The following is a 23,737-nucleotide window of genomic DNA, read 5'->3' as shown; positions in this document are numbered from 1 at the left end:
GGCTGCAAGTTCTGATGCTGTTGTTTCAGATGGCAACTCCTCAGTTGAGGCGTGCCTCTGGTTGTGCGTGAAGTTTATGGGGTTTGCTGTTTCCACCCCTCGTTTTGACACTGCTTGGGGATGTCCGTACGGTCAAGATTTAAAAGAGCTGTGTCTGTCAATGAACAAAAGAGAAAATAGGATTTCTGTACTCACTGTAAAATCCTCTTTGAAGTTCATTGACAGACACAGCACCCACCCCTCCTATTTTTTACGTTTTACTGCTTGTTGATGTACTGAGCTGCAGGAAGCAGGCTGAGGGGTTATAGCCAGAGGGACCGCCCCCTGGGCAGAACTATGCAGTCCTGCTGTTTTTTACCTGTGTTACATGTTCTGCCTAGTCCTCTCCTGAAGGTGGCGTGATAACCCTATGGTCAAGATTTAAAGGAGCTGTTTCCGTCAATGAACTTCAGAGAAAAGGATTTTACGGTGAGTACAAAAATCCTATATATATATATATATATTTTTTTTTTTTTTTTCCCATTTCAGTTAAAAGTTTTTACATAGATAAAAGCTGATCATTGTAATTGCCCCTGTCAGTAGTAAATGTTTTGAAAAACACCAGAGGTTTTGGGTAGATCACAGGGTAAAAAAAAAGGAATTGCAGCCATCGCATTCAAGAATTGGTACGCTGCAATATAATAAATGTTTGCTTTTGGGTTTAATACCGCTTTAATGGACTAACGCTCCCATTTAGTAAAATTGCATAACATAATAGTTACTTAGCTCCTCACCTACTGCTTTATTGTCCTTGTCTTTCTTGCAGTGTCATTTCCAGGGATGCATTAAAACGATTAAATCAAGATCGCCTTGCTATTTAGTGATTCAGAGTAGGTGTTAATTAAGTATGAAGGATACAAATAATAGTACCGTATATACTCGAGTATAGGCCGACCCGAATATAAGCCGAGGCCCCCAATTTACCCCCAAAAAAACTGGCAAACTTATTGACTCGTGTATAAGCCGAGGGTGAGACATGCCTGTCCATCCCTGTGTGTGTGTCCGTCCATCCCTGTGTGTCCGTCCATCCCTGTGTGTCCGTCCATCCCTGTGTGTCCGTCCATCCCTGTGTGTCCGTCCATCCCTGTGTGTCCGTCCATCCATCCATCCCTGTGTGTGTGTGTGTCCGTCCATCCATCCATCCCTGTGTGTGTGTGTGTGTCCATCCATCCATCCATCCCTGTGTGTGTGTGTGTCTCCATCCATCCATCCATCCATCCCTGTGTGTGTGTGTCTCCATCCATCCATCCATCCCTGTGTGTGTGTGTGTGTCTCCATCCATCCATCCATCCATCCCTGTGTGTGTGTGTATCCATCCATCCATCCCTGTGTGTGTGTGTGTGTGTGTGTGTGTGTGTGTGTGTGTGTGTCTCCATCCATCCATCCATCCGTGTGTGTGTGTGTCTCCATCCGTGTGTGTGTGTGTGTGTGTCCAGCCTACCTGTGTCCCGAGCCTTTGTCCCGAGCCTCCGTCCCGTGTCGTGCCTTGCCTTCGTCCCGTCCCGTCCCGTCCCGTCCTGTCCCGTGCCGTGCCTTGCCTTGCCTCCGTCCCGTGCCCTCTTCGTCGGCGGCCATTGTAAAATTCAAAAGCCGCGCCTCCTCCTTCGCCTGTGATAGGCGGAACACTGAATTTCCCAGCAGGCTGTGTTCTGCCTATCACGGACGTCGTATCATCCTCGTCCGTAGTACGAGGATGAGACGACGCCCGTGATAGGCGGAACACAGGCTGCTGGGAAATTCAGTGTTCCGCCTATCACAGGCGAAGGCGGAGCCGGAGGCGCGGCTTTTGAATCATAGAATGGCCGCTGTCTGTCTGCTCGACACGCTGATCGAGCGGGCAGACAGCGATGACTCGAGTATAAGCCGAGGGGGGCACTTTCAGCCTCAAAAAAGAGGCTGAAAATCTCGGCTTATACTCGAGTATAAGTCCTTAGTTTCAGCGGACAGTTTTACGGAATTTCCGAAAAACCTTGTTCAGCGGACTGTTCGCTGAAACTGTCCGCTGAAAGCCCACACACGAGCGGACTGTCCGCCGAAACACTGTTCAGCGGACAAAGTTGGGCGAACAGTCCCCGCGTGTGTACGCGGCCTCTCTCTGCAGTCCTGTCTTCTCTCTATTTGTTCAAAGTGCTGAATCTTTAGGCCTCATGCACACGGACGTTTTTACAGCTGCTTTTTTGAGCGTTTTTTGCAGCTTAAAAAGGCCTGTCCATGTTAGTCTATGGCTTCATGCCCACCTAGGCGTTTTTGAGCTGCAAATGGCATAGGCGTTTTTAAGCTGTAAAAAAAACCAGGACCAGTGCGTTCCCTGGCGCGGAGCTAGAGCTGTAAAAACGCGAATCGCGGGAAAACACGCACAAACGCGCAACATATGTTCTTTGTTTTCTGAGTGCTATAGCCAAGAGATGTGTTTCTTTAAAAACACTACTAAACGCGCAAAAACGCCAATGCAAAACGCTGTAAAAATCGCGTTTTTAACGCCGATTTTTTCCAGGCGTCGGAGGTAGCTTTGCAGCCAGTTTTTTAAAACGTCCGTGTGCATGAGCACTAAAGCTTGTCTGAGTTCTGTAAAAAGGGGGCAGAGAGTTGAAGTTACACTCTTCAAATCTCAGGGAGGAGAACTCTGACAGCTGATTGGAGAGGAGGGACACACCCCTTTTACACAGCACACAGGAACAGAGCTGAGGCTTTTTCTCTTGGTGTCAGGAAGACTTATCAGAAGTGATTCATGTAGATAGCAGAGGAAGGAAGCAGCAGACAGAAGTGATACTTGGTGCTCTTAATTGAGACAAGTACACACTATAGAGGGATATGCTTTGCTCATGTTTCATGTCTGAGGTTTACAACCATTTTTTAATCACAGGTAGGCATGAGATATGGATGTCTACTAGGCTACAGGTGGTAGTGCACATGGACAACACCAGAATTAAGTATTGCATGAAGAGTTCAAGCTATGTTTTGGCTACTGGAATTCATCCAGTTTATATGAATAGTTAACTTTGTTAGATGTAAGGCCCCTTTCACACGGGCACCATCATTTTAGCCACGTTAAAAACGTATCCATTCTTATGCGTTGCTTTGTCCGTCTTCCGTTCCGTTAATATCCATTTTCATCCGTTAACGTACACATTTACATCCGTTTTTAAATCTGTTTTTGATCTGTTTACAGCAGTTTCTGTGCCTTAAGGAAATTACCCAGAAAGCATTACTCCTCCCATACATATAAACAAAAAAATAATTATTCCTTCAAAAACGGATCTTAACTGATCGGACTTTCCCGGACATTGTTAACGTTAGTTAATATCCGTTTTGATGGATCTGGATGTAGCCTTGTATGTTTAACCACTTTCAGACCGGACCATTTTGCTGGTAAATGACCAGAGGTCTTTTTACACTTTGGCACTGCGCGGCTTTAACTGGTAATTGCGCGGTCATGCAATGTTGTACCCAAACAAAATTTGCGTCCTTTTCTTCCCACAAATAGAGCTTTCTTTTGATGGTATTTGATTGCCTCTGCGATTTTTATTTTTTGCGATATAAACGTAAAAAGACCGCAAATTTTGAAAAAAAATGATATTTTCTACTTTTTGTTATTAGAAAAATCCAATAAACTCAATTTTAGTCATACATTTAGGCCAAAATGTATTCAGCCACATGTCTTTGGTAAAAAAAAAGTCAATAATTGTATATTTATTGGTTTGCGCAAAAGTTGTCACATCTACAAACTAAGGTACGTTTTCTGGAATTTACGCAGCTTTTAGTTTACGACTGCCTATCTCATTTCTTGAGGTGCTAAAATGGCAGGGCAGTACAAAACCCCCCCAAATGACCCCATTTTGGAAAGTAGACCCCCTAAGGAAATTGATAAGAGGCATGTTGAGCCCATTGAATATTTTATTTTTTTGCCTCAAGCGATTGAATAATGACAAAAAAAAAAATTTTTTTTTTTTTTTACACAAAGTTGTCACTAAATGATATATTGCTCACACATGCTATGGGCGTATGTGAAATGACACCCCAAAATAAATTCTGCTGCTTCTCCTGAGTACGGGGATACCACATATGTGGGACTTTTTGGGAGCCTAGCCGCGTACGGGGCCCCGAAAACCAAGCACCGCCTTCAGGCTTTCTAAGGGCGTAAATTTTTGAGTTCACTTCTCACTACCTATTACAGTTTTGAAGGCCATAAAATGCCAAGATGGCACAAAACCCCCACAAATGACCCCATTTTAGAAAGTAGACACCCCAAGCTATTTGCTGAGAGGCATGTTGAGTTCATGGAATATTTTATATTTTGCCACAAGTTGCGGGAAAATTACAAACTTTTTTTTTTTTATTTTTTTTTTAACAAAGTTGTCACTAAATGATATATTGCTCATGCATGCCATGGGCATATGTGAAATGACACCCCAAAATAAATTCTGCTGCTTCTCCTGAGTACGGGGATACCACATATGTGGGACTTTTTGGGAGCCTAGCCGCGTACGGGGCCCCGAAAACCAAGCACCGCCTTCAGGCTTTCTAAGGGCGTAATTTTTTGATTTCACTCCTCACTACCTATTACAGTTTTGAAGGCCATAAAATGCCAAGATGGCACAAAACCCCCACAAATGACCCCATTTTAGAAAGTAGACACCCCAAGCTATTTGCTGAGAGGCATGTTGAGTCCATGGAATATTTTATATTTTGCCACAAGTTGCGGGAAAATTACAAACTTTTTTTTTTTTTTTTTTTTTTTCACAAAGTTGTCACTAAATGATATATTGCTCACGCATGCCATGGGCATATGTGAAATGACACCCCAAAATAAATTCTGCTGCTTCTCCTGAGTATGGGGATACCACATATGTGGGACTTTTTGGGAGCCTAGCCGCGTACGGGGCCCCGAAAACCAAGCACCGCCTTCAGGCTTTCTAAGGGCGTTACAGTTTTGAAGGCCATAAAATGCCAAGATGGCACAAACCCCCCCCAAATGACCCCATTTTGGAAAGTAGACACCCCTAAATTTAGGGGTACACTAGTGAGACTAGGTAATAAATGGCGGGTGCCCTGAAACTATAAAAAAATAACTAACCAACCAGCGTCACCTGTAACAGTTATATGGTGATCACTGGTGAAAGGGTTAACTAGGGGGCAATTAGGGGGCTTTATGCGGTAGTATATGGGGGTCCCTGGCGCTATAAAAAGCTGCAGCGAACCTAAATACCTACCTGCCTAACTAGCGTCACCTGTGACACTAATACAGCGATCAGAAAAACGATCGCTTATTAGGCTGGGTTCACACTGGAGCGATGCGGGAACGCCACGAATGCGCGGCGGGTTCCCGCATCGCATGCCTCCCGGCGGCAGTTCACACTGCCCTATGCGAACTGCTGGGAGTGTCAGTGAAATGTTACTGACACCCCCAGATCAGTTCGCATATCGCAGTGCGATCTGCAAACTCGGATCGCATGGTGTGAACACCCATGCGATCCGATTCTGCTGCGGGCCAAAAAAAGGGTCCCGTGCGAATTTGCGGCGGGTGTGGCGGGTGCGGCGAATGGCTGAACTCGAATCGCACAGAGATCGGATGTGATTTGCACTGCAGTGCGGTGCGAATCACATCCGTTCTCATAAACCGCTGCAATGTGAACCCAGCCTTAGTGACACTGGCGACGGGGGGTGATCACGGGGTTAAACCTTTATTGGGGGGGTTAGGGGGGTACCTTAGAACTAAAGGGGGCTAACCCTAACTGCCCTAACAGTTATTAGTCACAAATGACACCCGCCGGGTGATCAGGGGGTTAAACCTTTATTAGGTAATAAATGGCGGGTGCCCTGAAACTATAAAAAAATAACTAACCAACCAGCGTCACCTGTAACAGTTATATGGTGATCACTGGTGAAAGGGTTAACTAGGGGGCAATCAGGGGGCTTTATGCGGTAGTATATGGGGGTCCCTGGCGCTATAAAAAGCTGCGGCGAACCTAAATACCTACCTGCCTAACTAGCGTCACCTGTGACACTAATACAGCGATCAGAAAAATTATCGCTTATTAGGCTGGGTTCACACTGGAGCGATGCGGAAACGCCGCAAATCCGCGGCGGGTTCCCGCATCGCATGCCTCCCGGCGGCAGTTCATACTGCCCTATGCGAACTGCTGGGAGTGTCAGTGAAATGTTACTGACACCCCCAGATCAGTTCGCATATCGCAGTGCGATCTGCAAACTCGGATCGCATGGTGTGAACACCCATGCGATCCGATTCTGCTGCGGGCCAAAAAAAGGGTCCCGTGCGAATTTGCGGCGGGTGCGGCGGGTGTGGCGGGTGCGGCGAATGGCTGAACTCGAATCGCACAGAGATCGGATGTGATTTGCACTGCAGTGCGGTGCGAATCACATTCGTTCTCATAAACCGCTGCAATGTGAACCCAGCCTTAGTGACACTGGCGACGGGGGGTGATCACGGGGTTAAACCTTTATTGGGGGGGTTAGGGGGGTACATTAGAACTAAAGGGGGCTAACTCTAACTGCCCTAACAGTTATTACAGTCACAAATGACACCAATGCAAAAAAAAAAAAAAAAAAAAAAAAAAATGACATTGGTGTCACTGTGACTGGGGGGCAGGGGTAATTGGGGGGGTGATCGGGGGGTAAAGGGGGGGTGTGAGTGTGCCTGGCATGTTCTACTGTGTGTGTGAGTGTTGGTGCAACTTACTGATCCGCTCTCCTCCGTGTCGGAACGAAAAATACCGACACGGAGGAGAGAATACATCACTTCCTCTCCTGTGTTTACATTACAGGAGAGGAAGTGATGTCACCGGGGATTTCTATTCGTCGGGAGCGATCGCGAGGGGGTGGCCATGAATGAATGGCCGTCCCCTCGTCCGGGATCGCTCCCGAACGAATACCGACCGCCGCAGGCACCGGGCGGGGGCCCGATCGGGCCCCCGACCCGCGGGAGGCAAGGGACGTACATGTATGTCCTTATGCCTGCCCGTGCCATTGTACCGACGTACATCGGCGTGCGGCGGTCGGCAACTGGTTAAAAAAGAACTGATAAAAGCGGAAGCAGAGGTTAACGAATGGTCCGTTTGCCCGTAGGAATGCATTGTTGGCTTTTCTTGCGTTATGTTTGAATCCGTTTGTTCATATTATTGTAAGCAGTTTTCTTTTTTTGCAGAGTGATACAAATTGGTGGAAAGGTACTTGTAAAGGAAAAACAGGACTCGTACCAAGCAATTATGGTAAGCTATTCAACTATTTTACAGATCTGTGTTTCTGAAAGGATGATCTGGTTTTATTGTTCTGCACTAAACCAACTGAATGATTTTGACACTACTGTGGAGCTAAACGCGTAGCCTATGGACCCATGAGATCCCAGTGTTTTGATGCAGGGGGGAACACATGCAGTTTTAGCCCTTTTCCATTGAAACCGCTGCTGTCCCTGCCATTTTACACCTGTAATACTATACCCCTTTACCACTGTTGGTCAGTGGGCAATATTGTACACCTATTTACCCACTTTTGCACTATGGAAGCCAAAGCATCCCTTTTTTGATTTTCATCCTGGTCCTCAACCTCCTATGTATTGGTGGCTATTGGAAAGGATGTCCTCTTAATAGAAGCTCTGCCACATGGACAGTGGTTGTAAACCACTTACATTTCCAGTGGTTGTAAATGGCCGACAAAATTTTGCAAAAATTCATCTAAAGTCCCCCAAAAGCATGTGGGGAAAATGTGTTACGGTCTGAAACCAAGGTTAACCTTTTTTGGCCTAATTCCAAAAGATACGTTTGGCACAAAAACTACACTGCACATCACCAAAAGAATACCATACCCACAGTGAAGCATGGTGGTGACGACATCATGCTTTGGGGCTGTTTTTTCTTCAGCTGGAACCGGGACCTTAGTCAAGGTAGAGGGAATTCTGAACAGTTCAAAATATCAGTCAATATCGGCACAAAACCTTCAGGCTTCTTTTAGAAAGCTGAACATGAAGGGGAACCTCATCTTTCAGCATGCCCATGATCCAAAGCTTACATCCAAATCAACAAAAGAATGGCTTCACTAGAAAAAGATTAAAGTTTTGAAATGGCCCAGCGAGAGCCCAGACCTAAATACGATTTGAAAATGTGTGGGGTGATCTGAAGAGGGCTGTGCACAGAAGATGCCTACACAATCTGACAGATTTGCAGTGTTTTTGCAGAAGAGGGGGCAAATGTTGGCATTTCAGTTTGTTGTTCAACTGAGTTGTATAGGTTACAGGTCACAAAGGTGGGAATTTTTTTTTTTTTTTAAACCATTTATCTTTCTGTGGTGTGTGTGTGTGTGTGTGTGTGTGTGTGTGTGTGTGTGTGTGTGTGTGTTTGTTTTTTTTTTCCCCATCACCTCACAGAGATCTGACATTTTAACAGTGTGTAGACTTTTTATACCTACTCTATATAGAAAGGAACCTGCCTGATTGGAACCTTGGAAGCAATTTGGAGAGGCTCCAAATTCAAATTTGTCTATGCATGATGTTGTCCGGTACTAGCAGAGGAGAACCTTATGGGTTTTTCCTGGGTCAGGATATTATCGGAGCTCTTCTGTATAGCAATCAAAATGTTATCCCCGTCTGGAGGATCTCCTGTTCTCTCTGAGGTCTCTTTCCCATTTTATCATGCACAGGAATTTGCTGTAATTAAGTGGGGAGATGAGCGCTCTTTAAAGAGAGATTAAAGGAGAAGTCCAGCCTGAGCTCATTTGGCTGGGCTTCTCCTATGGGTCAGAGGAGTGCAGTTTGTTTTGCACTCCTGTGACCCATTTTCAGCATAAAGCGGTCTGAAGTCCACTTTCTGCTGACGTCACAGGAATCGGACTGATACCCATCTCGGGCTCTCAGTAAAGCGCTGAGAGACTGAGGTGGCCGCTCCCTGCCTCTCTACAGCCCAGCGCTCCAGTGAGCATGGAGGAGCAGAGAGGAGAGCTGCTGACTGACAGCAGCTCTCTGCTCAGGGAGCTGTGAGAACTGAGCCATCTGTTCGATTGCTCGATTCTCAGTGAAGAGGTGCTGAGAACAGATGTAGCATCGGACTGATGCTGCTGCATTCACCTGGGTAAGTATGATTGGAGGGGGGGAACATACTTCTCTTTTAACCCTGTGAGTGTTAGGTTCTCTAAGCAGCGCCCCTTAAAGTGTGAGAGAAGTATGAACACGTCCAACCTTAAGTTTTATATATATATATATTTTATTTTTTTTTTCTTCCAACATGGTCGTAAACCCTTTACGTAGTTAGGTGTTATAGATCATAGAAATTTAATTGCATTTTTTTTTTTTTTTTTTTTTTTGCAGTTGCTGAACAGGCAGAGTCAATTGATAATCCACTGCATGAAGCTGCTAAACGGGGTATGCATTTTCCATTAATGCGCATTAGCCCAAATCACTTTTTTTTATTTTTTATACACATCTGCTAATTTCGTTTCTCGAGTGGTAAATGGTATTTCCTTCAGTGATTATATCCACTGTACTTTCTAATATTAAACCTTTTAATCATTGTATGATTATAAACATATCTAATCAAATGGAGGCTGACATTTTTAGTTTATATGTAAATTTAATACTCAGTATCTTGTCGGTGAAGATGTGGATGTACATAATTAAAGGGCAAGGGAATACCAAGTTACTTTTGCAGTGTTTGCCGCACTTAAGATATTTTAGATGCCGTCACACGTTTTTATGTGCCTGATCGTTTATATTTTTGTCATTGTGTTAATTGTAGAGATTTGCAAATTAGCCACTAGAAGTATATGAATCCTCCTCATTTGATCTCCTGCTTAACTAATTGGATAAGGTATTGTCTGCATGGGAGATTGTATTGTTTTCACCAACTCGTATATTTGTACCGTGGGACAGAGCTGTAAAGCACAACTGTGATGCTGCAAAGCAGGAAGCAGAGGCTCTGCACAGCTTTATTGAACCCAAAAGCAAACCTTGCATCATTGGAGCTCACCAATTCTTAGCTGTGGTGGCTGTATTCAGATGGGGTAGTCTCCACTGTCAGAATACCTCGAATGTGTGGATGGGGGAATCGGTTTCAATTTTTTTCAGTTCAACTTGCTGGTTGAATGAAATAAAACTGACTGACTCATGTATGGCCAGCCTAACACTACCCTTCCTCATACTGACAATGCTGCAGTCTAAGACCCCTTTCACACTGGGGCCGCGCCCGTGTTAGAGCTAAAGCGCAGCTCATTTTAGTGGCGCTTTACACCTGTTTAAGCGGTGCTTTTCGGCCGCTAGTGTGGTGCTTTTAACCCCAAAGCAAGGGTTAAAAGCGCCCGTATTGTGGCCTGTTTGAAGCGTTTCCCATTCATATCAAGGGGCAGGGCATTTTGAGCTCACTAAATACAGAGCTCCCAAATAGCCCCAGAAATGCTGCTTGCAGGACATTTCCTAATGTCCCACAAGCACACCACCCCAGTGTGAAAAGACACGCTGAAATGAATGGGAGATGGTTTTCAGGCGCTATTTAGAGGCTATTGCTAGCACTAAAACATCTGAAAACCGCCTAAATGTTAAAGGGGTCTTAAGGTATCTTCTTTACTACGTCATCCTGAATGCAGACATCCTAAAGCCCCGTACACACGGAGACCATGGCCGGTAAAAAAAAACAGCCAACATTCAGCCCATGTGCATGTCGGTCTGTCCGACAGAAGCCGGCCATGCGGAAAAACCAGCATCTGACCATCTCTTGATCCCCGCTCTCAGCCAATAGCAGAGATTGCTGATCCGAGTGTTCTGACGGGGGTGGCCACCGCCCTGTCCAAACACAACAACTCTGCAGTGGAGATTGCTGAACTAACCTAGCATGGTTAGTACAGCTGCTCTGACCGGAGCGGTCAGTTTTAATTTTTTGTGCAATCCAGCAAAAAAAACTGTAATGTGTACCCAACTTAAGACGGGAATTACCAGATCACCATGTGAAATGAAGAGAGATAACCTAAAAAAGTATTTCCTTAATATTTTATGTGTGCAGATATCTAATCTTTGATCACATTTTAGGTAACCTGAGTTGGTTGAGAGAGTGCCTGGAAAACAGAGTTGGTGTTAATGGGTTGGATAAAGCTGGAAGCACTGCTCTATACTGGGCATGCCATGGAGGACATAAAGGTTTGGTTTAACTTTCTTTTTATTTTTATTTTTTTATGGCTTAATGTTTAAGTTTGAAATATTACATAGAAGTTTAACTGTTTGCTCACCTTTTATAATGTACATATACGACAGAAGGAAAGCTCTCCTGCCCAAGGGCTCACGTACCTAGTACATGATATACGTGCTGGGGTGGGGAGCGTGCCCCTTCTGTGCTGCGATTGGCTGCACCATGAACCAAAGGGTGCTGGCTGCTGATTGGTCGCTGCCACCCGACGATCGGCTCCGGACATTACCAAAGAGAACCTTGTGTAGGTAAATAAACACAGGGCTCTCTTCTGACAGCAGCAATGTGCTGTTTTTTTTTTTTTCCCCTGCATTCCCCTGCAAAGAAGGAAGCAAAAAGAACAGCGCACACAGTAACTAAGTGTTGGCAACACATTTAACCCCTTGATCGACCTAGATGTTAACACCTTCCCTGCCAGTGTCCATTAGTACAGTGACAGTGCATATTTTTAGCACTGATCACTGTATTGGTGTCATTGGTTCCCCAAAAAAGTGGCAGTTAGGTGTCCGATTTGTCTAATATTGCAGTACCGCTATAAGTCGCTGACCGCCGCCATTACTAGTAAAAATAAATAAATAAATACAAATTCCATAAATATATTCCATAGTTTTTGTAGAGAAAAGAACATTAACGATGAAGTACCCCATAGCCTTATTCAACTTTGCATAGCTAGAGAAACAACATGATGGATAATAGTGGTACCAGAGAGGGATTCTATGCACAAGTTAATTAAGAATACATTTATTGTAACAATTTACACCTAGAGAACACACATGATAAAAACATCCAATTGATTGTAAGGTTAAATACAGTAGTTACAAAAGATATCACAGAGATGGTTGACACATTTCATTTAATAGCTTCAGAATTGATTACTCAGTGATTTGCAACAAAAGAACCTTGTATTAAGAACCTGGAGGAGAAACGCGTGACACTGAGGATAGTTTCATGTCAAACAGGTATAGCGTACACATCTCATGCAAGAAAATATCTACAGGAAAAAAAAAAGAGAAAAAAGAACTATACTTAATTTAGCATACAGACTTACACAAGATCGCTTCACCTACTCCACCTAAAAAAAAAAAAAAAAAAAAAAAAAAAAAAAAAAAAAAAGAATCGATATGCCCATGTCAAAAAAGGAGGAAAGAGGGATGAGTAGGCCCTAGGTGAGAACAATAACCAATATAATATTCCAAAATATTTTCATCCAACAATACCGTATTTATCGGCGTATAACACGCACCCCAGTTTAGGAGGGAATTTTAAAGAAGAAAAAAAAAATTACATTAAAATGCCCATCTACAGCCTTGTCTACCATTGTAGCCTAGCCCAGTGTCCATCTGCAGCCTTGTCCATCATTGTAGCCTTGCCCAGTGTCCATCTGTAGCCTTGCCCAGTGCCTTTGCAGCCTTCGCCCGTCTCTTTGCAGCATTTCCCTGTTTTAAATTTGGCGCCGATGGAGAGGAGCCAGGATACAGAAACCCAAGCATACTTCGGCTTTACTCGGCTCCTTTCGCAGTCCCGCCCACCGCCACTGATTGCGAGAGGAGCGAGTGCCGCTGACGTACAGAAAGCCGAGTGTACTTCGGTTAGACTTGGCTCTGCTCACAGTCAGGGGCGGGACTGCGAGAGGAGACGAGACTAGCCAAAGTTCACTCGGCTTTCTGTATGTCAGTGGCGCTTGCTCCTCTCGTAATCAGTGGCGGTGGGCTGGACTGCGAGAGGAGCCGAGTGTACTTCGGCTTTGTGTATCTCTGCTCCGCTCGCTCGTTTCCTTACAATCAGCAGGAGATCGGCGTATAACACGCACCCACGATTTTCCCCCTGATTTTAGGGGGGAAAAAAAGTGCGTGTTATTTGCCGAGAAATACGGTATACTGTTTGACATGAAACTATCCTCAGTGCAGCCTTGTCAGTGTCCATCTGCAGCCTTGTCCATCATTGCACCCTTGTCAGTGTCATTTGCAGCCTCGTCATGCAGCCTCGTCATGCAGCCTTGTTCATCATTTGCAGCCTTGTCAGTGTCGTATGCAGCTTTGTCATACAGCCTTGTCCATCATTGCACCCTTGTCAGTGTCATTTGCAGCCTTGTCAGTTTCATGTTCAGCTTTGCCGTTTAAAAATGGCGCCGCCGACATACAGAGCCAGATGTCCTGTGTATCTCGGCGGCGCTCGGTAGCTCTCGGCAGGTTTCGCCCGTTCTCGGCAGCTTTCGAAAGCCGCCGAGAGCCGCCCACAGCCTCACAATCGGCAGGGGGATCGCCGTATAACACGCACCTGCAATTTCCCCCTGATTTTAAGGGGGGGGGGGGAAAGTGCGCCGATTTAAATATGGTAACTTGTGTATAAAATCCCTCTCTGGTACCACAATAATCCATCATGTTGGTTCTCTATCTATTCCATAGTTTTTGGACGCTATAACTTTTTTCCGCAAACCAATCCAATCAATATACGCTTATTGGGATATATACACTTATTTTTGTTAAAAAAAAAAAATGGAGCAGAATACATTTTGGGCTAAATTGATCAAGACATTTTTTATTTTATTTATTTCAAATTTTTTTATTTATTTTATTTTTTTTTCAAAAATGTCAGTCAGTCTTTTTGTTTATAGCGCAAAAAAATTAAAAAAACTGCAGAGGTGATGAAATACCACCAAAAGAAAGCTCTATTTGTGGGGGGGGGGAAAGGGCAAACGTTTTATTTGGGTACAACTTGCACGCCCATGCAGTTGTCCGTTAAAATAACGTAGTGCCGTATCGCAAAAAATTGCTTGGGAGGTCAAGAGGTTAAAGCAGATCTCCTTTTTTTTTTTTTTTTTTTTTTTTTTTGGGATGTCTGAATAGTTAGTTTGGACCAAATCTCACTAAGGGATGCAGCGGCATGCTACGATGGGGCAAGGGTGATAATAGACCAGTCACAAGGCGAGATGGCAGCAGTGACTGCTCCTTATTACAGAAAGCTCTAACTCAGAGGTCAATTGCAGGAGTTGTTTCATGGTAGAATGCTGCACAAAAGGCACCAAAATGCAAGTAAGAATACACATGGCTCTTATAATTGGATAATATTTCTTTAGCCCAGAGTTCAGATTTGAGAGAATCAGAGTATTGTATAACTTGTTTGGTACACAGACCAGTCTTGCAGAGACATATAATACAAATGACAAAAGAAAAAAGAAACTTAAAGCTTTCAAAGTCCATAGAATAAGCCATGGTACAATGTACAGTGCCTTGCAAAAGTATTCACCCCCTTGGCTTTTTACCTATTTTTTATTACATTACAGCCTTTAGTTCAATGTTTTTGTTTTGTTTTTAATCTGAATTACATGTGATGGATCAGAACACAATAGTCTAAGTTGGTGAAGTAAAATTACAAAAATGTATACATAAAAATATTTTTCAGAAATAAATAAACTGATAATTGGCATGTGCGTATGTATTCACCCCTTTGTTATGAAGCCCATAAAAAGCTCTGGTGCAACCAATCACCTTCAGAAGTCACATAATTAGTGAAATGATGTCCATCTCTGTGTGCAATCTAAGTGTCACATGATCTGTCATTACTTGTACACACCTTTTTGAAAGACCCCAGAGGCTGCAACACCTAAGCAAGCAAACTCTGCCATGAAGACCAAGGAACTCTCCAAACTAAGTAAGGGACAATGTTGTTGAGAAGTACAAGTCAGGGTTAGGTTATATAAAAAAAAAAATCCAAATCTTTGATGATCCCTAGGAGCACCATCAAATCCATCGTAACCAAATGAAAAGAACATAGCACAACCGCAAACCTGCCAAGAGATGGCCGCACACCAAAACTCACGGACCAGGCAAGGAGGGCATTAATCAGAATCAGAGAGGCAGCACAGAGACTTAAGGTAACCCTGGAGGAGCTGCAGAGTTCCACAGCAGAGATGGTAGTATCTGTACATAGGAGGACAATAAGCTGTACGCTCCATAGAGTTGGGCTTTATGGCAGTGGAGTGGCCAGAAGAAAGCCATTACTTTCAGAAAAAAACTAAATGGCACGATTTGAGTTTGCGAAAAGGCGCGTGGGAAACTCTCAAAATGTATGGAGGAAGGTGCTCTGGTCTGATGAGACTAAAATATAACTTTTGGCCATCAAAGAAAGTGCTATGTCTGGCGCAAATCCAACACATCATATCACCATACCCACAGTGAAACATGGTGGTGGAAGCATCATGCTGTGGGGATGTTTTGTGGCAGTCGGGACTGGGAAACTAGTCAGAGTTGAAGGAAAGATGGATGGTGCTAAATACAGGGATATTCTTGAGCAAAACCTGTATCTCTCTGTGTGAGATTTGAGGCTAGGATGGAGGTTCACCTTCCAGCAGGAAAATGACCCCAAACACACTGCTAAAGCAACACTTGAGTGGTTTAAGGGGAAACATGTAAATGTGTTGGAATGGCCTAGTCAAAGCCCAGACCTTAAGCCAATAGAAAATCTGTGGTCAGACTTAAAGATTACTGTTTACAAGTGCAAACCATCCAACTTGAAGGAGCTGGAGTAGTTTTGCAAGGAGGAATGGGCAAAAAGCGCAATAGTAAGATGTGGCAAGCTCATAGAGACTTATCCAAAGCGACTTGGAGCTGTGATGGCTGCAAAACGTGGCTCTACAAAGTCTTGACTTTAGGGGGTGAATAGTTTTGCACATTGACTTTTTCTATTTTGTTCTATTTGTTTTCTTCACAATAAAAAAATAAAAAAATCTTCAAAGTTGTGGGCATGTTCTGTAAATTGATGCAAATCCTCAAACAATCCATGTTAATTCCAGGTTGTGAGGCAACAAAACACGAAAAATGCCAAGGGGGTGAATACTTTTACAAGGCACTGTAGAAGGGGGTTCGAGCAGGCGGGATTGAATGGGAGTTCCTCTCCCAGCGATCTCGGAGGGGGAGAGAGAGCTAGCCGGATGATCGGAGCATGGGGAGCATCACTGTAACAGCTTTAATTTCAATTGCTGTGTGTTCTCGACACTTGTTGTCTCATACAGCCATGCCTCCTTGTCACGGGACTTTGATACACATCACACATCCCAGATTGGATGGGTGATCTATCAAAGTTCCCTGACCAGGAGGGGGGGGCTGTATGTGGCGGGAACACACGCAATTAAAATGAAAGCTGTTCCAGTGATGTTTCTCTGTGCTCTGATCATCCGGCTGGCAATTCTCTTCCTCTTCCCCTCTTCCCCTGCACGGGCAGGCTGCATTGGTGGGCACGGCTAAAGAAGTTAATATTTATTTCCCATTAGGTCCCATTGCTGATTGGATTTTTCCATGGTATAGTTCTTTTAAACTAGCATGTATTCAAAGAAAATATTTTAATTTTAGTGTATCTAACAGTAGAAAATAGAGGGTAATCTTCATAATCCTGTGTAGTGATTCTTGTTGCTGTTATTGAGTCTAGTTTCACATTTTACTATATGGAAGATTGCATTTCAAATGAACATTTCTGAAATATTAGCATAGTTTAAAATGAAATAAAAGCTAAAGTATGTAAAGGGAAACGAGTCAATCCCCGCATGCTGTCAATAGTATGTATGTAGCCAGGGCGGCTGTTAGAAATCACAGGCACACATACAGGTAATCCTTCCCCTGCCCGACAGTAACTGAGGACATTAATTTTATCAGTCACTTTTTCTGTAACCTCAGCTGCACAGCTGAATGAATAGAAAGTGCTCACAAACTGAAGCATAGTGAACACAGTTTACTATGTTTCAGTGATGAATAGACACTGGATTGATTGGTACCAATCGCTCACTGTGTTCATTCAGAACTGGAAGGGACAAGTAAATTGCATATTTGCTGGCCCCTTCCCCCACTCCCCATACTGAAATATCCTCCTGTATGCCCGCAGCAGCTCCTAGCAGGAGAGGAGGAGGGAAGCTGCTAGCGCTGCGTGGGAAAGGGGCACACAGGGGGGCCTGGACAGCAGATGGAAGGGGTGCTTGTGCTAGAACCAATCCCCCTGCAGTGCAGCTGGAGGGAGGAAGAAGCGAGACACAAGAGGATTGATGTCTGCAATAAGACAGTACAGCTGGACCTCCTACTCAGCAGGTGCCTGGGCCCCCCTTTTGAACTGATGGGGTCTGGGCCCAGTACAGGAAGACTGGCTGTACTGCCTTGGCAGCGGCCCTGTATGTATCCCATGGTATTGGTAGCTGCTGTCTGCAACTAATAGCACAATCTGATAGTCTCCTAAAGCTGAAGTTTTAGTTATGGCTATTTTTGCATAGTTACATTTTGTGCAGCCTGGACCATTTTTACCGGTTTGATTTCTGTGGAAGCTAATAATCCTCTATAGTGGACACTGCTGCTACCGTGATCTCCGCTATTTACCGGGTCCCATCCCAAGCAGCTGCCATGCTGCTTCGCAAACTCAGGGAATCCTTCACTCAGCATGAGCAGCATTCAGAGAACACTTTACATTTTCGAAATGAATGCAAAGCTTCTGTGATTGGAAGAGGTGGAGAGGCAGGGCGGTGATGTCACAATCGCCACCTCCATTCAGAGAATGTGCTCCAGGAGCTAGTGGGGATCACTGTAGTAGTGGTCTTTACTGCAGTGATTTCCAGCTTCCATAGGGATGTCTGGTATGGAATACGCATACTAACATTGAGTAATGCCGCGTACACACGGGCGGACTGTATGGCCTACTTAGTCCGTCGAAACACATTTCAGCGGACAGTCCGCTCGTGTGTGGGCTTCAGCGGACTTTTTCAGCGTGCAGTCTGGCGTACTAAGTATTTCGGATTTTTCGAAATTCTGTCCATCATACTTTGGTTTCAGTGGACAATCCGCTCGTCAGTAGGCTAGTTCGACGGACTAAGAATGGCGCATGCTCAGAAAGGATTTACACGGCGGAATGTTGCATTGCTGTGTATTGGACTTCCTATTTCTAGTCCCGTCGTACGTGCCATACACGTCATCGCGCAAGCTTTCGACGGACTGTTTGTGCATCCGTGTGTGGTCAAGTCCGTTCATTCGAAAGTATGACTGATTGTATGACGGACTAAGTAGGCCATACAGTCCGCCCGTGTGTACGCGGCTTAAGATCCAAGGTGGACCAGTGTAACTATACAAAAATAGATTTTAAATGAAGACGTGGTTGTTTGAGTAATGAGTACACCAGGTATTCCTTGAAGAGACTAGAAATATTCAGAGGGCATTTGGGTGTAACATGTACTTTGGTGTTGCACCGTAATCAGAAAGAGGGCCTTTGAATTATAGGTTATATAAATAATTATCTGTAACTCTGAGGACCCAAAAGGGTTCCCAGACCTTTGGAAATGTTCTGACCCTGTCATTTATAAGCACAGTATGGCCAGCAATTCTGAATTTTAAACGTTGAATTTGCCTGTAAATGTATACAATGGAAGAATCTATTGAGCCAAACTATTAGATCTATAAATATTAGAAGGAACACATTTACAACGTTTTATTTTATTTTATCCTAGATGTTGTGGAAGTCTTACTTGCCCAACCAAATATTGAGCTAAACCAGCAGGTAAGCATATTCATCTATTTTGTTGCTTTTGACTTTCAGACTGTGAGAAAATGATTTTTTTAACTGTAAATGCACATGCAGCATGGGGAAGGTGGTTTTGTCTTTTTTAGGTTTTATAGCCGCAAAGTAGGTCTATTCTTTTAGACAGAGTTATACATATGTGAACAGGTACTCCAGTAATTTATGAGTGATGGATCTTTAAAGCATAGCTGAAATCAGTTTTAACCACTTCCCGACCAGCCGCCGCAGTTTTACTGCGGCAGAATGGCACGGGTGGGCGAAGCGATGTTGTGTTACATCGGGCATGTGGCCGTCTAGGGGGCCCGCGCGACGCTCTGATTCATTTCAGAACCGATCAGTCTCCAGGGCCAGGCCAATGATTTCTGGCCTGGACCTGCTGTTTGGTCTTGACGAATGAAATCCTCCCCTGCCTGTGTAAGTGTAAACACAGATGGGGAAGTGATGTCGTCTCCCCTCATGGAACTCTTTTTTTCGGTTCCAGAGAGAGGACATATCCAAACGTGAGTTGCACCAACACTACACTGACACAGTACACATAGGCACATATTTCACCCCCGACTCCCCCCCCCCCCCCCCCCCCCGTTAACCCCTTCACTCCCTGTCACTGTGTCACCCAATGCAGCGTTCAGATTTTTCTTTGATCCCTGTACTGGTGTCATTTGTGACACTAATCAGCGTTGGGGTACTTGGTAGCCCCAGCTAGGTCTAGAGACGCCCCCAATAAAGGTTTAACCCCTCGATCACCCCCTGTCACCAGTGATCACCGTATTAGTGTCACGGGTGATGCTGGTCGGTTAGGTGTGGTGTGTGTGTGTGTTTTTTTTTTTTTTTTTTTTTTTTTGTATCGCGTCAGGGCATCCGTCGTATATTACCTAATAAAAGGTTTAACCCCTCGCTCACCTGGCGGGTGATATCAGTTAGGTTTTAGTGTCAATTAGGGTCTGTGTCAGATTAGTGCCAGTAGTGCTAACACCCACGCACGCCTCCCTTAGTAGTATAGTGTCTGAACGGATCAATATCTAATTTGATTGGCTCTATACTAACGTCCCCAGTAGTTTAGAGTTGCCAAAAATGCTGTGTTAGTGGGATCAGCCTACCTGCTAGCACCTGCATTTAGCCCCTCCGCCCAGCCCACCCAAGCGCAGTATCAGTCAATCACTGTCACTTAAAAAACGCTTAACTGCAGCATTCGCAGAGTCAGGCCTGGTCCTTGCAAACGCTAACCGTTTTTTTGGTTGCATTGGAAACATTCGCTGACAGTCCGGTCTTCTTCGTCTTCTTCGTCTTCTTCGTCTTCTTCGTCTTCTTCGTCTTCTTCGTCTTCTTCGTCTTCTTCGTCTTCTTCGTCTTCTTCGTCTTCTTCGTCTTCTTCGTCTTCTTCGTCTTCTTCGTCTTCTTCGTCTTCTTCGTCTTCTTCTTCTTCTTCCCCGTTCTGCTGCTGTTGAGTTGCAAGAGCCACAGGGCTCTCCTATGAAGCAGAGAGCCAGTACTAGTGCCACTCATCCTTCTGGTGAACTGGCAAGCACCAGCGGCCTAGTACATCCTGGTCGTATCACGTGGTGACATGGCGAGTCCCATAAATGCAGTTCAAGCTGGACCTAGTACGTTCTCCAAATTTAAGACCTTCCTGGGCCTATCTAAAAATGTGAGTTGCGGTCATATTGATCCACTGACCCAATTCACCATATGCCCGTGTTCTCTGCCTCCATGACCAGGACATGATATGAGCAGATCTGCGGTTCATGCATTTTAATGACAATGAACTTTGTTCTCGGGGTGACCTTGGATACGATCAGCTCTACCAAATTCAGCCCCCCGTAAACCACTTCATCCAGCAGTTTGCAGCCTCGTTTACTCCTGATCAAGTTGTCAGCGTTGAGGAGTCCCTGATTTAAGTTTTCTGGCTGCTTGTCATTCAAACAGTATCTTCCTAGCAAGCGTGCCAGATATGGGGTCAAGATGTATAAGCTCTGTGACAGGGCAACAGGCTATACATCTAGTTTTATGGTTTACGAGGGAAGAGATAGTTGCGTAGAGCCGGAGAACTGCCCAGACTGCATAGGGAGCACTGGTAAGATTGTGTAGGACTTGGTGTTGCCCTTATTCGAAAAGGGGTACCACCTGTATGTGGACAATTTATTACACAAGCGTGCCACTTTTTAGTCACTTGTTTGATCACCAAATTGGCGCATGTGGCACTGTGCGTTCTAATTGCCTGGGCTTACCCCAGCGGCTTGTAGATTCCCTTCTTAGGCTGGGGGAGAGAGCCTGCTTGAGATGTAATAATTTGCTCGCTGTGAAGTGCAGGGATAATAAGAATGTTTTCCCAAGTGTTCTTCCAGGACAGCCCTTGAGAGATGGAGCTCCTCCCATCGACACAGGAAACACATTGCCACAGTTCAAAAGGCGGTCCCTCAGGTCCCTGGTCAGTCATTTGTGTTTCCTCCGTCGGAGGAACATGTTGCCAGGAACCTGGAGGCCCCTCTCAGGGGCTGCCTGAGAACCTGCAAGCCTAAGGGACCGGGTCCTGGTTTATGGCTGCAGTTTGGGTCCATACCTTTTTTTCTTTGGCTCGGGTACCGTCCAGCTGAACCGGAGCAGACCCGTTACCCTCCTCCTTCCAGTGCCGAGGTGGCCAGGGGCAGAATGACGCCGGTTTCCCCCAGGAGTGGTGAGTGGAACCTTCCATCTTCCCTCCTCGTTGCAGGGGGTCGGAGACGCCGAGCGTTCACTTCCGGCGGAACCGCGTCATCACTGCGTGCCGAGACTTCCGGTTCCGGGTCTCTAAGGGTACAAGGAGGAGAGGGAGAGCCAGCGCTGTACCTGTAAAGCCCGACCAGCGTCCAGCTATACCGGATTAGCGGCGGGATTCGGAGCGTCAGAGGGGGACCATGGAGGCTATTCCCCAGGATACTCCGGCGGAGACAGGCACCAGCCAAACCCAGGTAGGCTGCTGGGCATGCTATTACTCTGGTGGAGTGGTGGTGTTTGTAGGCTGGGCCCTGTAGTACCCCACGGTGGCGGTTTACTCACAGTGAGGTTGTTTGTTAGTGGTGATTCTAAGAGGGACATGGTTCTGACGCTAAGAAATCCTTTGTCTTCTTATTTTCAGGCTAAAGAGATGCCAAGGGAAGACAAGACAGGCCGCAAAAAGTGTCCTAATTGTGGGAATAGGTTGTCCTCTGGCTCTAACAAAGCCCTATGCAAGCAATGCATTGCAAGCTTGCTTAAATCTGAGGCAGATTCCCCTTTAGCAAAGTTTTTGGGCTCCTTTAAAGAGGAAATGGCGTCGACCTTTAAGTCCCTCCGGGAGTTAATCACTGACGTGGGATCAGCTGCAGCTGCCTCCACGAGTAAAACAACTATAATCTCATCCTCACCATGCCTTACAACACCCAGCTCAGGGGAGCCCCGTATGGTCAGGGAGCCTAGCCCCACGTTGATTAGCCCCGAATCCTCTGACACTGACTCGGGTCAGGAAGAGGATCAAGCAGCATCTAAAGCCTCAAAATATAGATTATCTCTCGAGGAAGTAGATGAGCTAATGGGGGCTATCTATGATACGCTGGAAATTGAGGAGGAAGAAACTCAGTTATCCAGACATGATCAAATGTATGAGGCTCTGGGGAAAAAGAAAGCAAGGGTTTTTCCTATACATAAGGTGCTTTCTGACCTTGTCCTTAAGGAGTGGTCTGAACCAGACAAGAAGGTTTTCTTTCCTAAATCCCTTAAGAGAAGGTTCCCTTTTGATGAGAGCCCAGAGGCGGTCTGGAATAAAAATCCAAAACTAGACGCCCCTCTGTCCAAAATCTCAAAGCAGGCTGATCTGGCCTTTGAGGATATGGGCCACCTGAAAGATCCCATGGACAGGAGAACAGACATCGTCTTAAAGAGGGCCTGGGATGCCTCTATGGCAGGCTTAAAACCAGCTCTAGCCACTTCCTGTGTAGCTAGAAACCTGGAGTTCTGGTTATCGCAACTACAAGAACACTTAAAGGCAGGCACTCCTAGGGGGGAGCTTTTGAAATCTTTCCCTATGCTTTTTAAGGCCACCAGTTTCATCTCTGACGCCTCCACGGACTCCGTTAAATTTACGGCTAAATCTGCAGCACTTTCAGTGGCAGCAAGGAGGTCAGTATGGATGAAAACCTGGGGGGGAGACACGGCGTCTAAAACCCGCCTGTGCAGCGTCCCTTTTACAGGAGACTTAGTCTTCGGGCCTGAATTAGACTCCGCCTTAGAAAGGACGGCGGACAAAAAGAAAACCTTTCCTGCAAAAAAGAAAAATTTTCAAAGAAAAATTTTTCGTCCCTTTAAGGAACCCTCTAAATCAGAGAAGAGTTCAACCCCCAAAAAACATTGGTCGGGACATAAAGGGAAAGGAAAAGGGGGCATACTGTTTAGCCGCCCCAATCAGGATCCCAAACCCCAGTGACGTCAGGGTTCCTGTGGGAGGAAGATTAAGCAAATTTCTTCCTCAATGGGAAGAGACAACCTCGAACGAGTTTGTCTTAAACATAATAAAAAGGGGTCATGCGCTGGAATTTCACAGCAACCCTCCTTCCAAGTTTCTGGTGACAAAGCTTCCAAGTCACTCAGAAAAGGCCAGGGCCTTACCTTTACTAATAGGGGAAATGGTAGATCAAGAAGTATTGACACCAGTCCCTATTCAGGAACAAGGGGACGGTTTTTACTCGCACATCTTTGTGGTAAGAAAACCGTCAGGGAGATTCAGACTAATTATGAACCTCCGTCCACTGAATCGCTCCATCCGTTACAAGAGATTTCGGATGGAGTCCATTTATTCCATAAAGAATCTCCTGCAGAAAGAGACATTTATGGCAACCCTGGACCTAAGGGATGCTTATCTGCACATTCCAATAAGGGAGGAATGCCAGAAATTCCTTCGGATGGCAGTGCAGATAGACACAAAGGTTTACCACTTTCAGTGCAGAGCACTTCCCTTCGGTCTATCA

The 23,737-nt window shown here is 45.2% G+C and overlaps 1 protein-coding gene across 1 annotated transcript in view; it reads left to right on the top strand.

Moving 5' to 3' along the window:
- The window catches only part of OSTF1 (osteoclast stimulating factor 1), a 73,738-nt gene that overhangs the window by 33,035 nt on the left and 16,966 nt on the right, over nucleotides 1-23,737 (top strand). The window contains exons 4-7 of the mRNA XM_077474915.1: nucleotides 7,202-7,265; nucleotides 9,353-9,406; nucleotides 11,063-11,170; nucleotides 18,691-18,740. Coding sequence (XP_077331041.1) covers nucleotides 7,202-7,265; nucleotides 9,353-9,406; nucleotides 11,063-11,170; nucleotides 18,691-18,740 — 276 coding nt within the window. The remainder of the gene's footprint in view (nucleotides 1-7,201; nucleotides 7,266-9,352; nucleotides 9,407-11,062; nucleotides 11,171-18,690; nucleotides 18,741-23,737) is intronic.

The sequence above is a fragment of the Lithobates pipiens genome, unplaced genomic scaffold, assembly GCF_037356315.1.
Source record: "Lithobates pipiens isolate NorthernLeopardFrog02 unplaced genomic scaffold, aLitPip1_a1.2 Scaffold_13, whole genome shotgun sequence".
In the NCBI taxonomy this organism is placed as follows: domain Eukaryota; kingdom Metazoa; phylum Chordata; class Amphibia; order Anura; family Ranidae; genus Lithobates; species Lithobates pipiens.
The sequence above is the reverse complement of the archived record's forward strand: the minus strand, read 5'-3'. Positions and strand labels throughout refer to the sequence as shown.